The sequence below is a fragment of the Salvia miltiorrhiza genome, chromosome 4 (assembly GCF_028751815.1).
Source record: "Salvia miltiorrhiza cultivar Shanhuang (shh) chromosome 4, IMPLAD_Smil_shh, whole genome shotgun sequence".
Lineage (NCBI taxonomy): Eukaryota > Viridiplantae > Streptophyta > Magnoliopsida > Lamiales > Lamiaceae > Salvia > Salvia miltiorrhiza.
Window position 1 is genome coordinate 37,095,160 of NC_080390.1, and position 27,008 is coordinate 37,122,167.

The 27,008-nt window shown below is 40.0% G+C and overlaps 1 protein-coding gene across 1 annotated transcript; it reads right to left on the reverse strand.

The window, feature by feature from the left end:
• Positions 1 to 8,420: 8,420 nt before the first annotated feature.
• On the reverse strand, positions 8,421 to 10,355 carry LOC131023383 (MDIS1-interacting receptor like kinase 2-like). Its single transcript, XM_057952922.1, has one exon. It carries the CDS (start codon positions 10,353 to 10,355, stop codon positions 8,421 to 8,423), a length of 1,935 nt encoding a protein of 644 aa, XP_057808905.1.
• Positions 10,356 to 27,008: the final 16,653 nt, after the last annotated feature.

The following is a 27,008-nucleotide window of genomic DNA, read 5'->3' on the forward strand; positions in this document are numbered from 1 at the left end:
GGGCACATTTTTAAGAAAAAATGATTTATTTGTTAAGGAAATAGTTACTAAAACTGGGTAGGACACGAATTGGTGGACAGACCAAAATAAAAATTCGGAGACGAATTGGTGGACGGAGAGAGTATTAAATATTACTCCCTCCGTCCATAAAGAGTGTGTGGTGGAGTGCAGGGCACGAGTTTTAATAAAAAACTTTGAAAGATATAATTTTAATGTTAAATGGTAGTGTTGGGCCCACCAAATTGTAAAAGTAAAGGATTAATATTTTCTAAATATTGACTGTGAATGAAGTTTAAAGTATAAAACGGTTTCTAAAAAAGGAAAACACACAATCTTTGTGGACGAATGGAGTAAAATGTAGTAAATTTATGAAAATGTGTGTGTGTTTATTGTGGTGTTAGGTCCGGAGGGTCTCGAATAGGTGTATGGGGGGAGGGGAATACACCTATGGGCTATTTTTCTTCTCCTCAAAGTGAGGGATCTCCAGAAAGAGATCAAAACGAAACTTTACACGCAAACAGTGACGCCTGTTAACTGAAAACAGTTTTGACCAAACAGGGTTGACGACAGATACTGAAAACTCTTCAGTGAGGAGTTATCAGTTAAGTTACTGGAACTTAACTGATGCACGTAAGAGCTTCAGTCGAGTTTGGTAAAACAGAGATGATAACACTTTTCCTGACTATCAGAAGATAGATCAGTCAGACTGATATCATACGCAGCGAAAATTAAACTTAGTTTCGCAATAGCCTTGGTTGAGCACGTTGTTAGTCTTAGGTTTCTCTTTGCAGTTATTCAGTATTCAGTTTATCAATTGAAAAAACACAAGTAGGAAAGTAAAACTGAAAGCTGTAAACAACACAGAGACTTTTACGTGGTTCGGAAAAACCCTTTCCTACATCCACGGTCGGTTGATCAGACCAACAATCCACTCCGCAAGTGCTTAACAGGTGCACTGCAAACCAAACCGTGTGCTTGCCGGGTGCACACAACCGTACCACTGAAGAAACCACTTCTTCAGTACCCACACTTCACTCGTTCGGATTTTTCTTGCTTAGCACAACCCGCGCTAAGACTCTCAGAGTCAGAGTACCTTCCTAAACTCCGAATCACTCAAACACTCTAATCTTTCTTCCTGAAAGGAGGTTTGAATGGGTGCCAACTATACTGCAAAGAACAAGTTCTTTGGAGCAAGTTTGACCTTGGCTTCTGGGTAAACAGAGGTTTGCCTAAGGTCTAAGAAAATGTATGTAATCAGCAGTGACTGATTTTGGCTTTGGAATTCTCTTCTTCGATTCAAGCTTTGGAGAGGTTAAGCTTTAGGCTGAGTAGTGATTTTGGCAGAGCTTCAGCTTATGTTGTTGAATCGGTGAAGATTGAAGTGATCCTCGAGCGTTATTTGTAGGAGAACTCTTGAATAGATCCGTTGGCGTAGAACGTCCTCAAGATTTCTTCCGTTGGAGAGCAATTCGAATTTGGGCTGAGGCTTCAATCTTCGAGGTTCCTTGTTTGGTGGAAACGACTCTCTTGAGGGACAGGAGATGTGACGTCTCTGATAAAGTAGCCACCAAATAGGAATGACCTCTGCAGAGATAAGGAGATCCTGAGATCTCTGCATTTAATGCGGTTGTACTTTTGTGAGTACGTGGCTTCCTTTGAACGTTGGAAGTTCAGTCCGAGGAAGAATGTTTAACTGATACTTGACTTTAGTATCAGTCCGCTGAGTCCACGCGGCACGCATTAAGTAATCAGTTCCAAACTGATTCTTCAACTGATACTTCAGTTGGTATCTTCAGTCTTCAGTCATTCGTCCTTCAATCTTCAGTCTTCAGTCTTCAAAATCGCAAGCTAAACTAGAAACGAACTCTAACACTTGAGTTCAAAACTGTTCTAGTATATTACAATTAAAACCTATGAATTTTGGTATCATCAAAACAAGGATTATGATATTCCACAAGGTTCCCAACATGTGGTGCTAATAAACTCATGAAATTGAAAAGATTTAGTTGGCTTTGAGAATAGATAAGTAGTAAAATCACATTTTAATCGAGTTGGACATGGTAATAGAAATACTATTATATACTTACACTTTTGTAATTTTTTATGTCCACCAAAAGTATGACATTTTCTTTTTAGAACATGGACCCACATGTTTTTCTTATCTTTCATTCTTACAAATACCATTTATTTACAAAAAAAATCATCGTTAATTCAATCTCGATTATTCATTTCAAAAAAAAGTGTGTCCTTTTCTCCACTACATAAAAATCACCACCAATTTTATTAAAAATTTGCCCACCAAAAGTGTTATACTTTTAGTGGACGGATGGAGTACTATTTAATATTAATATTCGATTATAATGGAACAAATAATCATCATTATATTTATAAATTTAAACATGTTCGATTATTCAAATTTAGAGGGGCACAAGTATATACATGATAGACAAATCTAAACAATTATCGACATGCTTACACGAAATTCTCTCTATTTTTTATCTTTTGTTATTTAAATTGTTTATTATTAGTATTTATTCTGCAATGTTTGAATGTGTATTGAAATAATCATTATCACAATAATTTATATGTATAAATTTAAACATGTCTGAGTAATTAGTAGGTATTAAATTATAGGTTTTCAAACCAGCAGTAAAATCACTTTTAAATTACGTTTTGGTTGAGTATTGATATATAAATTGTAAATGAACTTTACCAATATTAGTCTACAAGTGTGAGTGGATTTACTTTTTTTTTAATCTTTTTAATTTTATTCTTAATAGTATTTCCGTCCCAACTTTTAGTATACATTTGACAGTGATACGGGTTTTATAAAGTAGTTGAGTGTGTTGTGAGTGGAATAAGGGTCCCACATTTTATGTGAGTGTTAAAATAGTTAAAGTGGAGCAATGGTCTCACATACTTTTACTGAAAATAGAAATGGATACTAAAATATGAATGACAAAAAAAGAAAAGTTGGAAACTAAAAGTTGGGACGGAGGGAGTATTTACTTCAATATTTGATTTTATTGAAATATTATTGTAACACTTTTTATTTAAAAATTTAAACGAATTAGGGTAGTTAATCAAGTTTAGGACATGAATGAATATATTTATTTTACACGGGTTCAAGTGTTTGAACCCTGGTTTGATTGTCTTGCTTTGACGCAATCAACAACTAAGAGATGATTAAACACTAGTCAAATTATATACTCGATAATACAATTAGGAATTCAAGCTCTCTCCTTAATTTGGGGGTGTTAGGAAATTAGACGCAACTAATTCCGCCCGGGATCTGGTGTGACGCAATATTTTGGATATCGACCGATATGAAACGAGAAAAAAAAAATGACACCGATATTTTTAACGTGGTTCGGCCAAACTGCCTACGTCCACGGACCCACACCAATATATTAGAGAATCTCAAAAGGAGGAGTACAACAAAAATACCACACTGTATTTTGTATCTGCCTACGCAGAGGCTATCTCTCAACTCACTTTTATCACTCGTGTATAACTTCCACACTGAAGTTTTCTCTCACAAGATTTTTCTCTCTCTCTCTTTCTCTATCTCTCTCTAGCAGAAAGCTTTGATGGTTGTTTGGTGTTGTGTTGGATGCTGCAGAAGAGCTCTCTATTTATAGGAAGATTTGGAGGTGGTAGGTGAGAGGTGGTTGGTGAGAGGTGGTTGGTGGCGGTAGGTGCACGCCAAGTTGGAGAATTGGGGCTGCCTTTATTTGACAAAATAAAACAGCTGCAACTTTTTGACAATTGTTGCTTTTTGACTAACAATCTCCCACTTGAAGACTGATTTCAATCTGTCTTCACACCTCAATCAACGCAGCAGCCTTTCTGTCTTTGTCATTCTAGCAAACCAATTGAAGCTGAGCACAACTTCAATTTATCAATGGTTACTGCCTTTGTAAGCATGTCGGCTGGATTTTGAGCTCCTTGGATCTTTTCAAGTATTAACACCTCATCCTCCAACAGAGATCTGATGAAATGATAACGAAGTCCAATATGTTTCGTTCTAGAATGAAATGCTGAATTCTTTGCCAGATGTATCGCACTCTGACTATCGCTGTGCAAGACATTCTTCGTCTGATCAAAACCCAATTCTGCCAACAACCCTTGTAACCAGATCATTTCTTTGCTAGCCTCGGTGATTGCCACGTACTCTGCTTCTGTAGTGGATAAAGCAACAATCTTTTGTATCTGCGAGATCCAACTAACAGCAGTCGTGCCAACAGTAAAGACATAACCGGTAGTGCTTCTCTTGCGATCTACCTCACCGACAAAATCTGCATCTACAAAACCTTGTAGTGCTACATCACCTCGTCGAAAACACAAGCATCTATCAGTAGATCCACGTAGATATCTCAATATCCACTTTACTGCTTCCCAATGCTGCTTTCCTGGATTTGCCATAAATCTGCTCACAACTCCCACTGCATGAGCGATATCTGGTCTAGTACAGACCATGGCATACATCAGACTTCCAATGGCTGAGGCGTAAGGAATTTTAGCCATGAAGTCTCTTTCCTCCTTAGTCTTTGGAGAGTGCTCTTTGGATAGGCGGAAATGGTTAGCTAATGATGAGCTAACCGGTTTAGCACTGCTCATGTTGAATCTTTGCAAGATTCGATTGACGTAGTTGGCTTGAGACAACTGCAAAACACCTTTTTGCTTGTCTCTGTAAATTCTCATCCCGAGAATTTGCTTTGCTTCTCCTAAGTCCTTCATCTCGAACTCCGCTGAAAGCTGCCTTTTCAACTTCTTGATTTCGTTCAAGTCTGAGCCGGCTACTAACATGTCATCAACATAAAGTAGCAAGATGATATAGCTGGACTCGAACCTCTTGAAGTAACAACAATGGTCAGCATTGCACTTCATGTAGCCATTTTTCTGCATGAATCCATCAAACTTCTTGTACCATTGCTTCGGAGCTTGCTTCAAGCCATACATGCTCTTTTTCAACTTGCACACCAGCTTCTCTTTTCCTTTGACAGAGAATCCATCTGGTTGTTGCATGTATATTTCCTCCTCTAAGTCACCATTGAGGAAAGCAGTTTTCACATCTAACTGCTCTGGATGCAAGTCCTCCGTTGCAACAATACTCAGGACCGATCGGATTGTTGTCAACTTTACAACCGGAGCAAAGATATCTGTGTAGTCAATTCCTTCTTTCTGTTGGAAACCTTTGACTACCAATCTTGCCTTATATCGCTTTGAACCATCATGCTCTTCTTTGATTCTGTACACCCATTTGTTGTGTAGAGCTTTCTTTCCTTTGGGCAACTCAACTAGTTCCCACGTCATATTAGAGATAAGAGATTTTATCTCTTCTTTCATTGCAAGCTCCCACTTGACAGAATCTCCGACTTGACATGCTTCTTCATAAATTCAGGTTCACCAGCATCGGTCAGTAACATCTGATTCATGTACTTCCTGTTTGGAACATGAGGTCGAGATGACCTCCTGGGTATAGGAGTTGGAGCTGGAACTGGAGACTGTGGTGGATCAGCCTCAGAGTTGGGCTCCTCCGTCTGCAAACCTTCATCTGTTTGCTTTGATGTACTGCACTCTGCAGTATCATCTGGATCAACGTATGTTGGATCGTCACTTGTTGTGTCGGTGGACTGCACTGCATTCCTGTCCTTGTACATCACATTTTCATTGAATATGACATTCCTGCTTCGAATGACCTTCCTGTTTTTGTCATCCCAAAAACGGTACCCGAACTCATCTCCACCATATCCAATGAAAGTACATTTTAGTGATTTGGAGTCGAGCTTACTCCTGGCATTATCACTAATGTGTACATACGCGACACAACCAAATACTTTCAAGTGAGAAAGTTTAATTTCTTTGCCGCTCCAAACTTCCTCAGGTATTCTGTACTCCAATGGTACAGATGGCCCATGGTTAACGAGATATGCCGCTGTGTTGACAGCTTCTGCCCAAAATTGTGTTGGCAGTCCTGCATGTATCCTCATGCTCCTAGCTCTTTCTGTCAACGTCCGGTTCATGCGTTCTGCAACTCCATTTTGTTGTGGTGTCCCTGGCAACGTCCTTTCTAACTTGATGCCATCCTGGTAACAAAATTTCTTGAACGCCATATCTTCGTATTCTCCACCATTATCGGATCTCAACTTCTTTATCCGTAAGCCAGTTTCATTCTCCACCATGGCCTTCCACTTCTTGAACGCCTCGAAACACCTCTGACTTGTGTCTCAAGAAGTAAACCCACACCTTTCTCGAGTGGTCATCGATGAAAGTCACAAAGTAAGACTTTCCGCCAATTGGATGAAACTGCTGCTGGGCCCCAAACATCTGTGTGGACTAACTCAAACTTTACTTGCTTCGGAGTTCTACCACTGGTATTGAAACTCACCCTCTTCTGCTTCCCGTAGATACAACTTTCGCAAAAGTCTATATCAACAGACTGAAGCTCTAGGTAGTTTCCCTTTCGAATGCATATACTTGAGCCCTTTCTGGCTCATGTGCCCAAGTCTTTGGTGCCACAAATTTGCATTCTTCTTGCTATCAGCAACTGCAATTGTCACACACGCATTCATCGTTGTGTATAGGCTTCCAGTATCCTTGCCACGTGCAAGAATCATTGCGCCCTTAGTGATTTTCCAATAATCACCTGAGAAGTGTGTATCACATCCTTCTCTTGACAATTGCTTGACGGAGATCAAGTTCTTCCTCAACTCTGGAATGTGTCTCACGTCCTTCAATTTCCATACAGATCCATTGAGTTTGATCTGTACTTCTCCTATGCCCACCACGCTGCATGGGTGATCATCTCCGAGATATACTTCTCCGAAATTTCCCGACATGTAATTTATGAAGGAATTTCGATTCGAGGTGGCATGGAAAGATGCTCCAGAGTCTATGACCCAATACTCGGCCCTTTTCTCCATGGAACATATCAAGGCATCGCCTTCTTCTTCAGCCACAACATTGGCTTCGGTCTTTGTCTCGTTTCCCTTTGAAGGTACTTTACACTGCGTTCTGTAGTGTCCGACCTGACCACAGTTCCAACATTCAACAGACTTTGATTTGTTGGAATTCTTGTGGATCCTGGAGCTCTGCCTGCCATTCCTTGACTTGCTCCGTCCACGCCCTTGACTTCTGTTTGAGTTTCTGCCTCTGCTTTCTGCATTTAAGGCGGCACCTGAAGTGGAGGATTACATCTGACTGTCCTCCTGATCTCCTCGGTTAAGATCATGCTCACGACATCATCGAACTTCATTTTGGACTTACCGGCAGAGCTGCTAATGGCCGTGACTGTGCCATTCCAGCTCTCAGGTAACTGCCCAAGAATTAACAAAGCCCGGACCTCATCATCGAATTCGATGTCCACCGTGGTAAGTTGGTCCGTCACTTCATTGAACTCGTTCAAATGTTCTCCAAATCTTCCGCTCTCCGTCATTTTCATATTGAACAATTTCTTGATCAAATGAACTTTATTTGCTGTAGACGGCTGCTCGTACATGCTGGATAAAGCTTTCATGAGAGACGCTGTTGTCTTCTCATGCTTTATGTTGAAGGCGACTGACTTTGATAAGGTCAGTCTGATTGCGCCGAGTGCTTTTCGATCAAGCACCTCCCACTCGTCGTCCTTCATATCCACTGGCTTTTCCTTCAAGGGCTTATACAGGTCCTTCTGGTACAAGTAATCCTCCATTTGCATTTTCCAAAATCCAAAATTCACACCATTGAATTTCTCCATTTTGGAAATTTTATCGTCTGTCGACATTGCTCCCACTCGATCAAAAAACACGATAATTTTCTCAAAAAATTCGTTTCTGATGTGGAGGTTCAGTTTACACTGCAACCACAGAGCATACTAAGAATTTTAAAAGAATAATTACCGTTGCGCACGAAACACTGTTCGCAAAATTTACTATTCACGAAAAAAAAATTTCGCCACCAACGTGGCTCTGATACCAGTTATTGGGAAATTAGACGCAACTAATTCCGCCCGGGATCTAGTGTGACGCAATATTTTGGATATCGACCGATATGAAACGAGAAAAATAAATGACACCGATATTTTTAACGTGGTTCGGCCAAACTGCCTACGTCCACGGACCCACACCAATATATTAGAGAATCTCAAAAGGAGGAGTACAACAAAATTACCACACTGTATTTTGTATCTGCCTACGCAGAGGCTATCTCTCAACTCACTTTTATCACTCGTGTATAACTTCCACACTGAAGTTTTCTCTCACAAGATTTTTCTCTCTCTCTCTTTCTCTATCTCTCTCTAGCAGAAAGCTTTGATGGTTGTTTGGTGTTGTGTTGGATGCTGCAGAAGAGCTCTCTATTTATAGGAAGATTTGGAGGTGGTAGGTGAGAGGTGGTTGGTGGCGGTAGGTGCACGCCAAGTTGGAGAATTGGGGCTGCCTTTATTTGACAAAATAAAGCAGCTGCAACTTTTTGACAATTGTTGCTTTTTGACTAACATTCACCACATTCACCCTCTTCTTCCAATCTAACTCCACGGCTTCGCTCTCGTCCTTCAACACACTAAACAGGCTTCCTCTTTCCATGTAGTCGTAGATGAGGAACATGCTCCGCTTGTGCAGGCAATAACCGAAAAGCTTGACAATATGGCGATGGCGTATCTCAGAGAGCACCCTTGCTTCATTCCTGAAACACATGTCGTAACTAGGATTCTCTCCTTCGAATCTGTGAAGCTTTTTGACAACAACGACTTTTCCAGATGGCATTTGAGCTCTGTAGACGCTCCCGTAAGCTCCAGTTCCAATGCAGTACCCGAAATCGAAGTCTGCTGTTCCTTGGATGATGTCTTGATGGGCGATGTTTCCATCGAAGTTCCATATCTTGAATATGTCTCCATGTCTCTGGTCATCATGAGGTGTGGCTGCAGAGGCTGCTTTCCTTCTTAAGTAAAAGGTTAGAATCAAACCTGATGAAAACAAAAACACACATCCAAATACTGTCACCACAACAATAACAGCATTTCGAGGATATTTGGCTTCATTTGGAGGATGCAACTCTGAATTTCCGAAGAACGATTCCTCTGGAAATTTACGCCAGATGTCTAGTGGAATTCGACCTTCTAAACGATTGTAGGACAGATCGATTCGATCCAAATGCGAAAGAGATTCGGGAACTCTACCACAAAGATGGTTATGAGACAGATCGATATTCAAGAACTGTGCATTAGCAGCATCTCCAAACTCAAAAGGTATCCTTCCTTCGATTGTATTCCAACTGAGGCCTATTGCTTTAATTGAAGGAAGCATTTGTAGTCCTGCCTCAAAAACACCTACCAACTTATTGAAGTCCAATTTCAAGAATTCCAATCTTGTTAATTGGATCATAGTTGAGGGCAGAGAGCCACTGATGCTGTTGTAGCTCAAATCAAGAACAATCAATTGCTGGAGGTAACCTATTCCCGACGGAATGGCACTGGAAATGTTGTTTTCAGAAATGTCAAGCAATTGTAAGTTAGTGAGATTTGAAAGTGAGAGAGGCAGATCACCGTAGAGTCTATTGACTGACAAATCGAGATGAGTTAGTTTGGATAAGCTTCCTATCTCAGGCGGAATGACACCATAAATGCCATTTATGTCATAAAACCGACGACTATGAGAAATGTCAAGTATCTGCAATTCAGTGAGATTTGCAAGTGACACAGGCAATTCACCATTTAGAGGATTGTGACACAATTTGAGATAAGTTAGTTTGGATAAACTTCCTATCTCAGGCGGAATGACACCGACAATGCTGTTATAAGAAAGGTCAAGCACATGTAAGTTAGTGAGATTTGCAAGTGAGAGAGGCAGATGAGTGTTGAGTTCATTGTATGACAAATTGAGATGAGCTAGTTTGGATAAGCTTCCTATCTCAGGCGGAATGGCACCATAAATGCCATAAGACATATGATCATTATGAGAAATGTCAAGTATCTGCAATTCAGTGAGATTTGCAAGTGACACAGGCAATTCACTATTTAGAGGATTGTCAGACAAATTGAGATAAGTTAGATTGGAGAGGTAACCTATCTGTGGTGGGATGGTTCCTTTGAGACAATATGAGGTGAGATGAATTCTAGTGAGATGTGGAAAAGCAAACACATCAAAATGGTTTAAACTAAGAGGAATAGTAGGATAAGGGCAAACTTGGAGGCTCATCGCCGCAACATGAGCAGCATCATCACAAGTAATGCCAATCCAATTGCAGTGATGAGTTGTGGAGTTGTGAGGCCACCCAAAATTCATCAATGCCTGCATCTCTCTGCTCATGCTTGCTTCTGCTGCTTTCATCAACACTATGGCCATGATCAAAATGCGACTACTTATCCCAAAATCCATCATTTTTATTATTTGTGAGGATATGATTCCTTCTTCTTTCATACTACCTATTCTTATACTTAGGTGGAGTATATTAATAATTGAATTGACTTGGACTTAGAAGTCTACTCGGGTAGTGACTAGCTATTACAGCCCCATTACATAAAATTCATTTTCCAACCCAAACTACAAGCTATTCCACAACTTGATTTTCTAGACACTCTAATACACGTTTTTCCATTTTGAAAAGCTCATTATTGAATATAATTGACTGACGTATATGCAGCCCCAAATTTTGAAAAAAAAAATTATATAACAATTTGAATATTTACAACTTGTCTAGAGTAATTCCTAAACCTATATGCTAAATGTAGAAGGAAACAACGAAGGTTGAATAACTCAATACATTTACTGAATAAATCATGCGAGCGCATGAACGAAAAATGTACGTGTTTATTCAGTAAAATAACTATTCGTGCGGTCGCGTGATTTATTCGGTAAATTTATTGATTTATTCAGAACGAAATATAGTTACTTCTTCATAGATCTCAACCCTATATATAGGGAAGGGATCAATAAAGAATGCTAAATGCAGAAGGAAACAACGAAGACTGAATAACTCAATACATTTACTGAATAAATCACGCGAGCGCATGAATGAAAAATGTACGTGTTTATTCAGTAAAATAACTATTCGTGCGGTCGCGTGATTTATTCGATAAATTTATTGATTTATTCAGAATGAAATATAGTTACTTCTTCATAGATATATAATCTCAACCACTTACATAAATAGTAAGTTATATTTTTCCGCCAAAATCACCTTACTATTTTTAGAAATAATTTGTTTTTTATTATTTTTTTTGTTCTTATTTTCGTCTACTTAAGATTATATGAAATATTTTTTTGTTATAATTTTCATATTGCCCCAATTTAAGTATTAATAAATTCTTGATCTTTTAAATATTTTATATGTGTTAGTCGTACATATAAATGTAAATAAACTATTCAATAAATATCTATAATGAGAATTATCACATAAAACCTAACCATATTCCATTTGACGTCTACTATTTTATTTTCTCCTTCTTCTTCGCCACCCACACACAGCACACACTTAACTTATTCCGAGCCACAGCGAGAAACTGCAAAATTAGTTTTGTCATGAAACACAATCCTAACACATAATAGAAAAAGAGCCTAAGTCATCCTAATGCACAACTTGTGGATTGCCTATTTTATCCATATTACATATTTTATTTTAAAATTATTTTACATATTATATATTTATAAGAATATATTAATTCATTAGATATTACACTTAATTTATGTGATATATATCTATAGCTATTGATAAGGCTTATAGATAAATATATTCATTCAATAAATAATCTAATAAAAGTAATGAATTAATAGATTTTTTAAAATAATAGATTATCAAATAAAATAACATTAACTAGTGTCTAACCCGTCGAAATTGGACGGGAATTATTTTATGTCATCATTTATAATTATTTTATATTATTTTTATTACTATAGCATATGAAATAGTTTATGTATTAATTATTTCTTTAATTAATTTGATATGATCAAATTAAATTAGTAATACAATATTTAAAATAATATTAATTTTAATCACTTTCGCCAATTAAATGTTGCTTGTGATAATAGAAATACATTTTTATATAAATATTCATTTGATTAAGTTTATAAAAAGTTGATGTTGGGATTGAAGATTTTAGAAGAAAAAAACATGTAAATTTAAAGTATGATATAATGTACGATTGATGTGTCGCATCTGCTGTTAATCGTATATCGATAATATTTACTCTCTTCATCCCTCAAACATTTTTTTTTCTATTTTGGTTCGTCCCCAAAACATCTTCCTAACCTATTTTCGGAAACAATTTCACTAATTATAATTCTTACAATTTCACTTTTTGTGGGACTTGTTCTCCACTTTCACTAACTATCACTCTTATAATTTTACTTTTTGTGGGACACATTCTCCACTTATCAAATAAATAACCAACTTTTATTAAAACTCGTGTCATCCTCTCTTAGGAATATGTTTGGGGGACGGAGAGAGTATTAAATTTGTTCAAATTCTTTAAATTTGACGGATAAGAAATAATTTAACTAATCATATGTCATATGAGTATCATCTCATATGGACTGTAATGACCCGCATTTTATATTTAAATCTGGTAGTGCAATAGTTAATTATTGCATCACTTAGATTTTAAATCCGGTTATTATAAGATGTGGATTCAGTATAATCTTGAGTTGTATATTATTTCGAGATATCACTGACTTAGCAAAGTCACGATATTTATGAATCGGATTGGAGTTTTAATTATTTATTTTATAACCGGAGTTTTGGAATTATTCCAATCTCAGAGGGTATTAAATCTACGGATTTAATCTAGGGGTATTGGCCAATAAATACATCAACTTTCCCAATTTTCTAGAATATAACATCACCTTTAGTTTTTGCTCCATAATACACCACTTTTATGATTCTTCTAGTTTCTCCCATGACCATTTTCTGAAAATTCTAAAACTACCCCAAAATAATCAAAAGTGCAGAATAACCCCCACATCAAACAAAACCAAGACAAAATACCCTCATTATGATTTCAAAACAGTTTAACAAATAATCAGGCCCAACATGCTTCCGTAACACTTCGAAATAAATCTTTAAATTTAAACCAACATTATACCTTTGTCAACTGGTCTTCTTCAGGAGTCAGTTTGTTGCGTTTTACGGTTCGTCTGCCCACCTGGCACGCTCCAACCACACACTCGCAAGAGATGGTTGCAACCTTTCTCCTTCACTAAGTGTTGACTAAATACTTTGTTGGAAAAATAAAAGATAAATTTTTTTACTCAACCGGAATAGTTGGACAAAAACTAAGCGTTTATAGAGGAATTCTAAAATACTTAATTTATTTCATAATATTCTCCCCAAGGGAGGAGACTAACTTGTTTAGCTACTCATAGTAGCCAATACTTGTGTACATAAAATAAAAGAAACTAAAACTTAAAACGAAAAAGCTTTGAAAACAAAAAAAATACAAGGATAATTTTTCTAGAGAGAGGAAGTGCTTGTGAAAATGTGTTGTGATTTTCGGATGCCTTCTTCTCTTCAGAGCTTGAGTTTATATAGAGGTTTGATCCCCTCTATTATTGCTTGGTGGCCTCGGATTCTTTATTCGTGGCCAACTCTCTTGAATGTGACCTCCACCTTCTTTTGTCAGCCATAATTGCCGACACTAGTTAGTGTCATCACATGGTGCTGGACCCTTGCTTTATCACTTTGTGATAATGCTGGTAGGGGCCGGCTGCTTTTCCCTTCCACTTACGTTTGTCCTGGAGCATTTGGTAAGTGGTCCTCCTGTCATTCCACCCACTTTTGTCATTGGGTGCGCTCCTTGCTGTGAATCACATGATTCACTTTTGCTTTGTCGGCCACCTTACTTTTTTGGTGCCCGAGGGTTTCTTCCCTTTGGAGTCTGATACTCATCATGTTCATCAGACCGAAACCTCCTTCTGTCAGGCTTCGGGAAGAATCCTTTGCCGAATTCCGGCTCCTTCTGCGTTGAACATTGATCGCAGACCTTCTTAATCCAATGGCCCAGATGAGCCATGTTGCAAAATTTGAGACGAGTCTCCTTGCTCCCCGCAATCTTGTTTCCCCACAACATTTGCCGTTTATTTTCGAAGGATTTTTCGGCAAAAGGGGTCGTAGTTCCTGTCATTGTGTTAACCAGGAACGTTCCCAGATCTGAGCTTTGGTAGAACTTGAATCTGGACTTCATTTTATCCATCTCTGTGAGACAGACCCATAGACCCCATGCTCGTCTAGTGGAGATTTGATCCTCCTTGAATGTTGAGACGATTGCAGCCTGGAAATCGGGAACTTTGATCCGGTTCAAGGCTCCCGTGTCAGGTCTCCGAAGCTTGATGAAGTGGAAAGCTTCATGGATTCCTTTTCCCACTGGTTCTGGGGCTGCACTGAAGAAGTACAATTCCAGAACATCTCCCTTTTGAGGGACTCATTATTTTCCCATTCATCAAACACCGTTTTTTGGATCCATTTGGGTAGACCCTTGATCTCGGTGAAGGCTGGAGAGGTGGTATAAACTGAGGCCAACGCCCCGAACTCATACCATTCCTTGACGTCGTTTGGATTGGCTCCTGGAGTTGTCCAAACCCGGGGATATTTTCCTGCAACATCAACCCGACAATTTCCCGGATTAATGCCATTTCTTGTGAGAAGTTTCTCCCACCTGTCTTGATACATCTGCCAAGAAGGAGAAATTTCAATAAAATCAGTATCAACCTTAACTTGGCCTGTCATTGACCTAAGATTGATCTCTTCCTCTTTAACCCCAGAGGTGGAGGGTTGACATGTTGATTCAGGGTGTGACCCCTTAACAACATCTTCTCCTTGAGGGTCCGGTTGTGAAACCATCACCTTAGGACTTGGGCTAGGGGTACTTGAATCCCCTGCTACAGGTAATCCGCCCTGTACGGAAAGCATTGCTTTAATCCGATTGTCTCGGATAACGCGCAAGAGCGGCTTGTTGATTACTTCCTGAAGATTGAACATCTTTATAAAGCATACATCAATTTGGTTAGATACTTGAGCTTCGTCAGCCGCTTGTATCTTCCCTGCTTGTTTGGTGTGTAGAACACACTTTTGCCATTCCTGTTGTAGCAACTCTAAACTTTCAAAGAGCTGCGCCTGTTTTGCTTCGATGGCCTCCACCTCAGGGAGCTCCATCCCTTGTTAGGAAATCTGCAAGAACATTTTGATCAGATTTCAAGATGACAATATCATAATCATAATATTGGCATTCTGCTTGCCATCTAATTAATCTAGCATTTTCAGGTTTAGATTCTATCTTTTTTGTTAAAAAAGCTTTAACATTAGTGTTATCTACTTTCAAAACGAATTTTTTAGCAAGTAAGAAAAGCGGCCATTTTTTAAACGCCTTTCGCACTGCAAAGAATTCCTTTTCGTTGATGTGCCATCGCACAGCTTCGTTATCGGAGAAAAGACCGCTACAATATCTGCAAGGTTCTTCTCCATAGGGGGTGATTTTTGTGAGCACCGCTGCCCACCAGAAATCACTTGCATCAGTATAGAGGACCAGGTCATCCTCATCTTGTGGTATTGAAAGTTTTGGGAGATTTTTGCAAATCTCTTTTAACTTCTTCATACCCTCCCGACGCCCCTCTTTTCATATGAATGGAACATCTTTCTTCAGTAACGGACTGAAGACTTTCCGGTATTCTGCAAGATTTTTGATAAACATTCCTGCAAAGTTAACAACTCCGAGAAAACTCTGGAGCTGCTTCTTTTCTTTGAGATCCTCCGGGAAATTCTGGACCTTTTCCACAATATGATCTTGTAGAATAATTCCCGATTCATCGATCTTAATTCCCAGAAACTCCATCTTCTGGGTGGCTATGACTGCCTTCTTTTCAGACAACACTAGTCCTTCTTGTTGGCAAACATCCGCAAAGATCTCCAGATGCCTGACATGTTCATGAATGTTTTTTGATGCAATGAGAATGTCATCAATATAAACAAACATAAACGAAGAATAATCCTTGAAGAGATTATCCATCTTTCTTTGGAATATCTGAGGTGCGTTGGCTAGCCCCATTGGCATGACATTCCAAACATAATGTCCTTGTGGAGTTGAGAAGGCTGTAAACTTCTTACTCCCTTCTTCCATGCGAATCTGGTAGAAGCCTGATTTGCAATCGAATTTTGAGAATACCCTTGCACTTCTGATGCAGTTGATGAGGTGTTCTCTACTTGGGATGAAGTATCCGTCAAACTCAAGAATGTCATTAATCCCTTTATAATTAATGACCAATCTTGACTTTCCTCGCTTGATCTCCCCATGATTTCTCACCAGAAAACCAGGACTGTTGTAGGGTGATCTTCCTTCTTCGATCAATTTCAAATCAAGGTGTTCCTTGATTATACTTCTCATATCCTGTTGATCTCGAGGGTTCATCAGGATAGGTCTAAACCTTAAGAACTCATGCTCCTTTCAAGTTTTAACTTTCAAGGTTGCTCTGAGCTGGTTCTTGTCCCACCATGCCAAAGGATCCTCGTGGTAACACTTCTGGATTCTCCTTTTAACGTCGGCAATGGATACCTATTCTTCTTCCTTGATATCTTTGTGTGATATCAGGGATACTTTGAGGATTTGAGTTTCTTCCTCGGAGAGATCTGGGAATCCCTCGATTCTGCATTTGAGCAAAATCTCTCCGAATCTCCTTTGATCCTTCATTTGTGGTCTCCGGAGTCTGCCATCATCACCACGCTTGCTGCGGAATTTGATTGGCATTGAGCGATGAAAAGCTCCATTGAGCCTTTGCACAATGATCTTGTGATCACAATTGGTTGTGAACACTAGCCTCCTGGCTTCATTGTCTTGTATATACTGCTTAAAGCTTTGCAGAAAATTATTTCCAAATAATATGTCTGCTCCGGTATCATGGAAATAAATTGGTGGAGTCTTAACCTTGTACCAAGGTGTCTGTCCTGCTCCGCCGATCAATATTTCTGTTTGTTTTACTCCTTTTGATAGAAGCAAGATCTTTTTGGAGAAATCCCTTCCTGCAATTTGAGGTAGATCTTCTTCCACTTCTGCTGGAAAGACTCCTCGTTTTGCTGTACAGATTCCTGCTCCCGAATCTACGTAAGCAGCAAAATATTCTGCTTTGAACTTTTCATACAACATCCCTACAGAGATGTATATCGAGAATGGACTTGTCATTGGATCATCAATCTTTGGCGTCCAATTGTGATCTCCATTCCTCCTGATTTCCATGACCATGGTTTATATTTGTCAAGGAAATCTCGTCCTAAGATCAAGACGTCCGCTTCTTGTCCGGCTTGGCCTTCGGTCTGGATTTCAAAACCTCCAACCACCAGAGTTCCGATGTATCGGTTGTCTCCTGGATTCGCCAAGTAATACAACGAACTACAAGGGAATTTGTTCTCCCTGTTAGTTGTATCAAATCTTGTGGAGATCTGTCTCCATCCTTCAGGACATTTGAGCTTAACCCTTATGTCCGGAATTGGTGTTTCCTGAATCGTCCTTCTCTCATATGACTGAGAGAAACTTCTTGTTATAGGCCTTGAAGTTAGCCTATTTCCTTGGAATGACAACCTTGGTGCTCCCAGTCTGAGACTCTGGGTATGACTAAGCACCTGTTTGTCTCCAACGTCGATGTCGATTTCTCCGATCTGGGGAATCTCCACTCGGTTTGGATTGACTGCCTTGGCAACCTCCTTGAATATTTCTGGAATTTCAATAAATTCTTTTCCCAGAAATAGCTCCGTGTGATGGGAATTTGATAAGGCATACGAGACCTGATAAGTCAGTGAGTATGGCCTATTTCCCCCCGTCATAAGTTCCTTCTTCTTGTAGTCCTGATAGAGGGTCAGGGCTCGGCTGAAGGATGAGTCCTGCAGATTATAAGCGATTTGTGGGTAGAATTCGGTTATAATCCTCTTGGCATAGAGATTGCCCGAAAAAGCTCCAAGAACTGATTCTCTAGCATCTCTGATCCTTTTGTCGCAAAGTGAGACATCAATTGGTTGGTCTGTCTCTGGGGAGAGGGAGGATTTGATTACCAATTGAATTGCTCCAATATGAATCCATTTCATCGTGCTTGCGACTCCTGGCTTCATTTTCTTAAGATCCTGCATAATTGTCACGACCGCACTTGCTAAGGATAGCAAATTCGGGGAAACCGCGACTAAGGGAGGGAATTTAGGAGCGGGAGTAAGAAAGGGGCATATTCGGTTTCTTGATGACTCGTCTTGTATAAGGAAATCAATCGAAATACCTAGATATCAATGAAGGCCACAAGGGGACCGTACATAATATTATTCAAAGGGGTACTCAACGAGTTTGAGTACATTATTAAATAGTACATATTGTTTTGACAGATAACATAATGTCTTAGTAAAATCAGTGTTTGCAGCGGAATAACAATTTGAGTATATGTATGAAGACATATACTCTACTCTGAGGTAATCATCCTAGTTTGACAAAGCTCCGCTTGCACACTACATCCTCGATCACCGCTCAACCTGCACATTTAAAAATACATGCAGGGCTAAGTACAAAAGTACTTAGTGGACACTTGCCGAAATTTACATACATGCATAATATTTTATTGTCAAGCCTTTCAATAGTAGTAAGATACGAGGGTTTTCCTTTAAAGACTCGTATTTACCAAACATAATATCATTTCTTTCATCAATAACCCGCGCAGGTATTTTATATCATTAATCACCATATCAGTAACTCGTGCCGAGAGGGAGGCCTCCCTCTACGGACACTATGATCGGCCAACCCGCTAGATGACTCACGATCACAAGGTGTACACTAATTCCGAAGGGATTTGCGGTCCCATCCAGAATCCGAATTCGATTAACATCAGATAGGCAATTAATAATAAAACATAAAGCATTTAGGCATTGACAATATCATTTAAATTCATAAGCATAAAGTCTTAACAATTCTAATATATAATTTTAGTTTATACGTAGAAAGCCTACCTGAATAGCAGACTCACGGTTTAGCTCTAACTCTGGTGCTTGACCTTTAATTCCGAGAAAATAAAATAAGATTCTAATTCTCGAAAAATCTCAATAAATGAGGATGCGTGAAATGATTATGCATGACTCATATTCCTTTAATTAAATTATGAGATGCTAATCCTATTTAAGGAATTAAAGCTCGTCTTATGAGGTCGGATTATTAATCTTTAATAATCTACTCATCTTAAAATAATCTAATTCACTTACTAATTAATAATTAGTAAGTCTTAAAATTTATCACTAATTAAAATAATTAGGATTAAATAATGGGCCTAAATTAATAAATCTCATTGGTCTTAACTAATAAATTTCATTGAACTTAATCAATTTAAAATAGTAGGAGTTCAATTAATAATAAATAATAAATTCATTATTAACAATTAATAGAAGCCCAATCAAAATAAATAATAAGAGCCCATTTATAAAAATAATAGAGTCCAAACAATATATATATTAGCCCAATGGAAATAAAATAAGCAAAGCCCAATTGAATTAATCTCCGGCCCAATAAAATAAACTAGGCCCAAAAGGAATTTAATTCGAGCCCAAATGAACAAATTCGAAGCCCAGTGCATTAATAATATTAGGCCCAACATCAATTAATTCTAGAGCCCAACAAATGAGGCCCAAGATAATAAAATCATGAAGCCCAATAAGTGAGCCCATCATCACCCTTAAAGTAATTAGTAAATTTTAATATTAATCTTATCTCGTCAAAACCTTAGACTCAAAACATTATCACATAACTATCATTTAGGTTCGAAACTATTTATTCGAACATCAACATGCGCATTAATCATAACTCGTTCTATTTATGTCATCAAGTCAAATATTCCGTCATTTAAAAACAAATCCTATAATATTACATAGATAAATTATATCATCATAGATCATGCTTTCTCATACATAAAACAATTTAATCCTTTTCAAATAATCCATATTAATAAGTCGTTTGAAAAGAATTAATTTAAATGAGAGTTTAACTCAAAATATTTTATTTTATAATCCCTTTATAAATACTTGAAATAAAGAACTCCATTTAAATAATTAATTTAAAGGTCAATATATATAATTAAATTAATCAAGCTCAATTTAAATTAATAATTAAGAGCTCAAATAATTTAAATAGATATAAGCCCAAATTAATTAGATAAATTAAGTCTATCATGTTTTTCTTTGAATAAGCCCCAAACAATTAATTAAATCGGCCCAATCAATTTAATTAAATCGGCCCAAGAGTTTAATTAAATCGGCCCAAGAAGGAGCCCAATATTTTCGGCCCAAATCCGGCTCAAACCCGGCCCAAACCCGGCTGAAACCCGGCCCAAACCCGGCTCCCTTTTCTAACCTAAATATACACACACAAACACTCAAACACACACATTCAAGCTTCTCTCTCTCTCTAACTCTCGGACCTCTCTCTCTCGCCTTTCCCTCTCTGTTCGGCTGAGGGCGGCGCCGCCTCCGGCGCGCCGCCTCGCCGTCGCCTCCTCCCCTCCTCTCCTTCGGCCACCCTCGACTCCCTCGCTCCCTCGGCCGCTGGAACCAGGCGCAGCAGCGCAACCACGCCGCCGCTCCGTCGCCTCCGCCTCTCCTCCATGGCAGATCCGCCGCCGCTGCAACTGGATCTCGGCGAGCACCGTCGACTGGAAGCCGCTGGAGCTGCTGCTGTTCGCCTGGGGTCGACGGATCTGGCCTTCGGTCGTTCGTCTTGCTCGGAGTTCCCGCCGCCGTTGGCTTGCCCGGAGTCGCCGCTGGCTGGCCCGCGATCGACGGCCAGCAGCTCGCTGGAGGAGCGCCGCCGTCAGCCGCTGCCGTTGGCAGCAAGAATCCGGCAGCCGCCTCTCCTGGAGTCGCCGTCGCCGTGAGTCGCTGTGAGGAGCCGAGCATCGTCTCACAAAGGTAAGCCCCGGATCTCCCTATTCTCATTTCATTTTAAATTAAAAACTGAAACTCCTCTTTCCCTTTCTTGGCAGATCGGAGACAACCGCGGCTCCGTCGCCGTCCGTCAACCGCCGGCGACGACGAGCCACCGAGGCTGCCCTCCCCCTGACCTCGACTCACACACGCAATCAGCCAACACAAAGGGTTTTTGTGCGAGAATCATATACTGTAATTGCTCAAATAAAAGTTTTAACTCTTTCCTTGTAACTTCAGTTCACAAGTACATATTTAGTAACTGTAAATCTATGAATTTGCTACTCATTTTCTTCATTTATCAAAGCATATGTAAATCTGAGTTAATGAGCATGTGTTGGTATTCTGGAATTGATGTATACAATTGAAGGATAATATATAAATTAGAAATATAAACCTTGAATGATGAAAGATGTGGTGTCGTTTCTTGGCTGCGAGAGAGATGGTAGATGAATGTGAGAGGTGGGAATTGGCTGAAAAGTGGCTGTAGGTTATAAAGAAAAAATGGGTGGTTTGGATGGATGAGGATTGTGGAATTTTCAACTTACAGGTATGAACTACCTTTCAGCCTGCATGTATGACTGAAGAATTTCTTCAGCATGCGTAGCAAGAATTTCTTCAGCATGCTTTAGGATTCAGCATGCTTGCCATTATTCTAATTAAAAAAAATCTAAGAGATTATTATATTAATTATAAGGTTCCAAACTCATTTAAATACATTAAGACATATAAGCCTAATTCTTATTGAAGCATAAAATCCATTTGAGCTTGCTTCTAACATAAAATAATTTACTCATGGGCTTAAGTAAACAATCGATAAAAGATTCATATTTAACACTTCAGTGTTAAATTCTCCACAATAAATTAATGGACTCAAAATATATTTTGAGTGCATCATCTATTGAAAATAAAAAAAATATAAATCATCACATATATAAATTATCAAATTCATATAAGTTCGTATTTTATTAATGGATGCTGAACTCTAATACATCCTTAAATCAGTAATTAAAAGTATATAATCCTTAATAAAAAGTCGGGTCATTACATACTATCCCCCTTAAAAGAAATTTCGTCCCGAAATTTGCATACCTATGTGAAAAGTTCTGGGTATTTTTCTTTCATCTGGTCCTCAAGTTCCCACGTTGCTTCTTCCGGTCCATGGTGTCTCCACAGTATTTTGACTGACGCGATCGATTTATTCCTTAACTCTTGCACCTTTCGGTCCAAAATGGCTTCAGGTTTTTCCTCGTACGTCAAGTCTGGGTTAAGAATCATTTCATCTTGGTGAATCACGTGTTTGGGGTCAAACACGTACCGTCTCAGCTGTGACACGTGGAACACATTGTGGACGTTTCCAAAGCTAGGTGGCAGTGCCAACCTATACGCTACGGGACCTATTCTTTCAAGGATCTCATAAGGTCCTACAAAACGGGGTCTCAACTTACCCTTAACACCGAATCTAACGATCCCTTTCGAGGGTGATATTTTAAGGAAAACCTTGTCTCCAATCTGAAATTGTAGTTCAGTTCGTCGGGTATCAGCATAAGACTTCTGTCTGTCCTGGGCCTCTTTAATTCTTGCTCTAATCTGGCGGATGGTCTCAATCATCTCGCTTACTGCATCTGGCCCAAGGATTTTTCTTTCACCCACTTCATCCCAGTAAAGTGGTGATCTACACTTCCTTCCATACAGCGCCTCATAAGGTGCCATATCAATGGTTGCCTGGTAACTATTGTTGTAGGCGAATTCGATTAACTGGCAGCACTGATTCCCAACTTCCTCCTCGGTCTAGCACCACTGTCCTCAACATATCTTCAAGGGTCTGAATTGTCCTTTCTGATTGTCCATCTGTTTGAGGGTGAAAGGCGGTGCTAAAGTTTAATCTCGTTCCCAACTCTTTCTGTAAACTGATCCAAAATCTAGAAGTAAATTTTGAATCTCTATCTGAAGTAATGGATATTGGTATTCCATGTAGCCGTACAATCTCACGAATGTACAGTTGGGCTAGTTTCTCCGATCCATGGGTAATTGGAATCGGTATAAAATGAGCGCTCTTTGTGAGACGGTCTACTATTACCCAAATAGATGTGTTGCCCCTATTTGTCTTGGGTAGACCCGTCACGAAATCCATCGCTATGTGCTCCCACTTCCATTCTGGAATTTCCAATGGCTGTAATTTCCCATATGGTCGTTGATGTAAAGCTTTCACTTGCTGGCATGCAAGGCAACGCTCTACAAACGAGGCTATATCTCGTTTCATCCCGTCCCACCAAAATTTCTGTTTTAGATCTTGGTACATTTTGGTACTTCCGGGATGAGCGGTATAGGGCGTGTCATGAGCTTCACTCATGATCTCAGTTTCTCAGTTCCTCGTTATGGGGAACACACAATCTTCCTTCAAAAATAACTGCGTTATCCGTTGCCTCTTGGTAGCCTCCTGGCGTGCCTGTTCGGATTTTGAGACGAACTTTTTCCAAGCTCTCATCCGCTCTCTGGGCACTGACGATCCTTTCTCTGAGGTCTGGGACGGCTACTAGAGTTGCAATAATTGCTCTTGTCGTTGCCGGTGGCTGAACCACTTCTATCTTCAATTTGTCAAAATCCCTTACAAGCGTGTCCTCTTGAGTGAGAAGAAGTCCTAACTCGGATTGAGTTTTACGACTTAAAGCATCAGCTACTACATTAGCTTTTCCCGGGTGGTAGTTGATACCGCAGTCGTAATCCTTCACGAGCTTCGAGCCATCTCCTCTGTCTCATATTCAAGTCTTTCTGCTCGAAGAAATACTTAAGGCTTTTGTGATCAGTGAAGATTTCACATCTAACTCCGTATAGATGGTGTCTCCAAATTTTCAAAGCATGCACAATTGCTGCCAGTTCCAGATCATGAGTGGGGTAGTTCAATTCATGTGGCCTTAGTTGTCGCGAGGCGTAGGCAATGACCTTTCCTTCTTGCATCAACACACAACCTAGCCCATTTTTGGACGCGTCCTGTGAAGATCACGTATTCTTTATCGGCTGCTGGAACTGCTAGCACTGGTGCAGTTGTCAATTTCTTCTTCAGCTCTTGGAAGCTGGCTTCACACTCTTCGTTCCACTTATACTTGATTCCTTTGCGAAGTAATTGCGTCATTGGTCTCGCTATTTTAGAGAATCCTTCGATGAATCTCCGGTAGTATCCTGCCAAACCTAAGAAACTCCGGATTTCATTAGGTGTGGTTGGTGATTTCCACTCGCGCACTGCTTGCACCTTGGCGGGGTCCACCTTGATTCCATCTGCTGATACGATGTGCCCTAGAAACATTACTTCTTTCAACCAAAATTCGCACTTGCTGAATTTGGCGAACAACTTCTCCGTCTTTAATGTCTCCAGGATGATTCTCAAATGATTTTCATGCTCTTGGTCATTCTTAGAATAGATGAGGATATCATCTATAAACACTAAGACAAATTTGTCTAAGTATGGATGGAAAACTCGATTCATGAGGTCCATGAATACTGCCGGTGCATTGGTTAGACCAAATGGCATGACAATGAATTCATAGTGACCATATCTTGTGCGGAAAGCGGTCTTAGATATATCATCTGGTCTGATCTTCAGTTGATGATAACCAGACCTTAAATCTATTTTTGAGAATACACTGGCTCCTTTGAGTTGATCGAACAAATCATCTATCCTTGGAAGAGGGTATTTGTTTTTAAGCGTCAGTTTGTTCAACTCTCGATAATCAATGCACATTCTCATGGTTCCATCTTTCTTCTTGACAAAGAGTACAGGCGCTCCCCAAGGCGAGACACTGGGCCTGATGAAACCCAAGTCCAAGAGTTCCTGTAGTTGCACCTTTAATTCTTGTAGTTCCTTTGGGGCCATCCTGTACGGTGCCTTTGATACTGGGGCAGATCCAGGTTCTAGATCAATGGTGAAATCTAGTTGCCTGTCTGGAGGTAGTCCTGGCAATATTTCAGGAAAAACTTCTGGAAAGTCTCGTACTATTGCCACATCTTCCACCTTCTTGTCTTCACTAGCTTCCCCGTTTAGGTAGACGAGATAAGCTGTGCTTCCTTCCTTCATCATCTCTTTTCTGGCTTGTAATGCGGATATCACTGGTACTCTTTTCTTCATACCTATGCCGTGAAATTCCGTCGGTTCCTTTCCAGGTGGTCGAATAGAAATTTTTCGTTCACTACAAAGGATGGTGGCGTGATTCTCAGCTAGCCAGTCCATTCCTAAGATTATATCTACATCCCACATAAGCAGAATATTAAGATTGTTCGCTACCATCTTAAGTTCTCCTATTTCAAATTCTACGTTCGAGCAAACATGTGTGGTGGTAGATCTTCCTCCTGAGGGTGTAGTGATTCTTAAGGCACACTTAGCTCGTTCTGATTCGATTTCTAAGGTATCTACGCAAGGGGCAGATATAAAAGAATGCGAGGCACCAGTATCGAACAGAATCATTATGGAAAAACCTTTAAGCTTGCCCATACCTGCCAGGTTTCCCTGGTTTTTCTCGGGCTGGTTTTGGGTGAGAGCAAAGGCTCTCGCCTGCTGCGGCAATGGTTGTTGCCGCCTCTGTTGCTGTTGGCGCTGTTGGTTCTTGTGTTGGTATTGCTGCTGGTATGGCTGTTGTTGGCGGGGCTGGTGTTGCCCTTGAACTGCTTGCAGGGGCTGGGCATAAGTGGCCCTGATTGCCGCGCCCTGCTGTTTGTTGGGGCATTGTGAGGAGTAGTGGCCCTTCTGGCCACACGTGTAGCAACTGTCAGTTCCAGCCTTACAGACACCACGATGTGGTTTGTGGCATTTTGGACAAAGGGGAACTTCATTTTGTCTTTGGCTGCCTCCAGCCGGGGCAAAACCCTGTTGCTTCCCTTGTCCTTGTTGCTGATATTGTCCCAACGGCGCATTTCCTTGCCATGGCCTCTTGTTAGTCTGGTTTTCATTTCCTCTATGGTCGTTCCAGTTGCGCTTCCCTTTAAAGTTCTGAGGGCGTGCAGGTGGGTTGGCTGGCGCTGGGGTCTGTGATGGAGCCAACCTTTCTACTGGCATCGCAGCTTCGATGTCCAGTGCCCTGTTCAAAGACTCAGTGTATGAGAGTCCACCATGACTAGCTAGAGTCATCCGAATTTCGTGCCTCAGACCGGCACAAAATTTCTCCGCCATTTTCTCATCAGTATCCACCTGTTGCGGAGCATAACGCGATAGATCGCAGAACTCTCTGTCATACTCTGTCACCGTCTTCTTCCCTTGTTTCAGGCTATAAAACTCAGCCTCCTTCTTCTTTCTGTAGCTCTTGGGAATATACTTATCATATAATCCCGTCTTAAAGTCTTCCCAAGTGTATGCTGCCCATTGTTCGGGAGTCAGAGTCTTTCGGCGGGCTTCCCACCAAAAGTCAGCCGATCCGGCTAGTTGGAAAGACATACACGAGAGTCGCTCCTCTTCTGTGCAGTGTAGGAAAGTGAAGATACGTTCCAAGGCGCGTATCCAAGCTTCGGCCTCGGCTGGGTCGCCTGTCCCAGTGAATGTGGGCGGATTCTGTCGAAGAAACAGTTCTTCAGTCCTTCTAGCAGGGGGTGGAGGGGGTGGGGTAGGTTCCCTATCGTTTCGCCGCCCTTCAGGTATTTCATCGCGATTTCCATCATTGTTAACGTTTCTCCTAGGGGGGCGACCTCGTTTAGGCGGCATTCTGCAAATTACAAACACCCTTTTTAATACATTCTATACAGGAATCTCTAAGGCAATTAAGAAAGAACTGTTTGTTAATTTTAACTTATCATAACTCCAAAACTAAGACATTAACAGGAACCGTTGTATATACAAGTCACATTATTCAAAGTTACTACATTCTTAACTGACTCGTGAAGAATAAAACCCGTAGAGAAACATAAAACATACACGAGATCGTCGTAGAAAACCCATGCTAGGGTCATTTATATCTCATGGAAAATTGTCTCATCGAGGGCTTTTACATTGTCAACCCAAAATGTAAGTAAAGTCTATCTAGTACTCCCTATGATGTATCGGCTTACTAGTTAAGCAATCACAAAAGGGTTTTTATTCGCGGAATGTCCTAGAGACCAACATTTCCGTACTAATGCTAGCTAGAAACAAC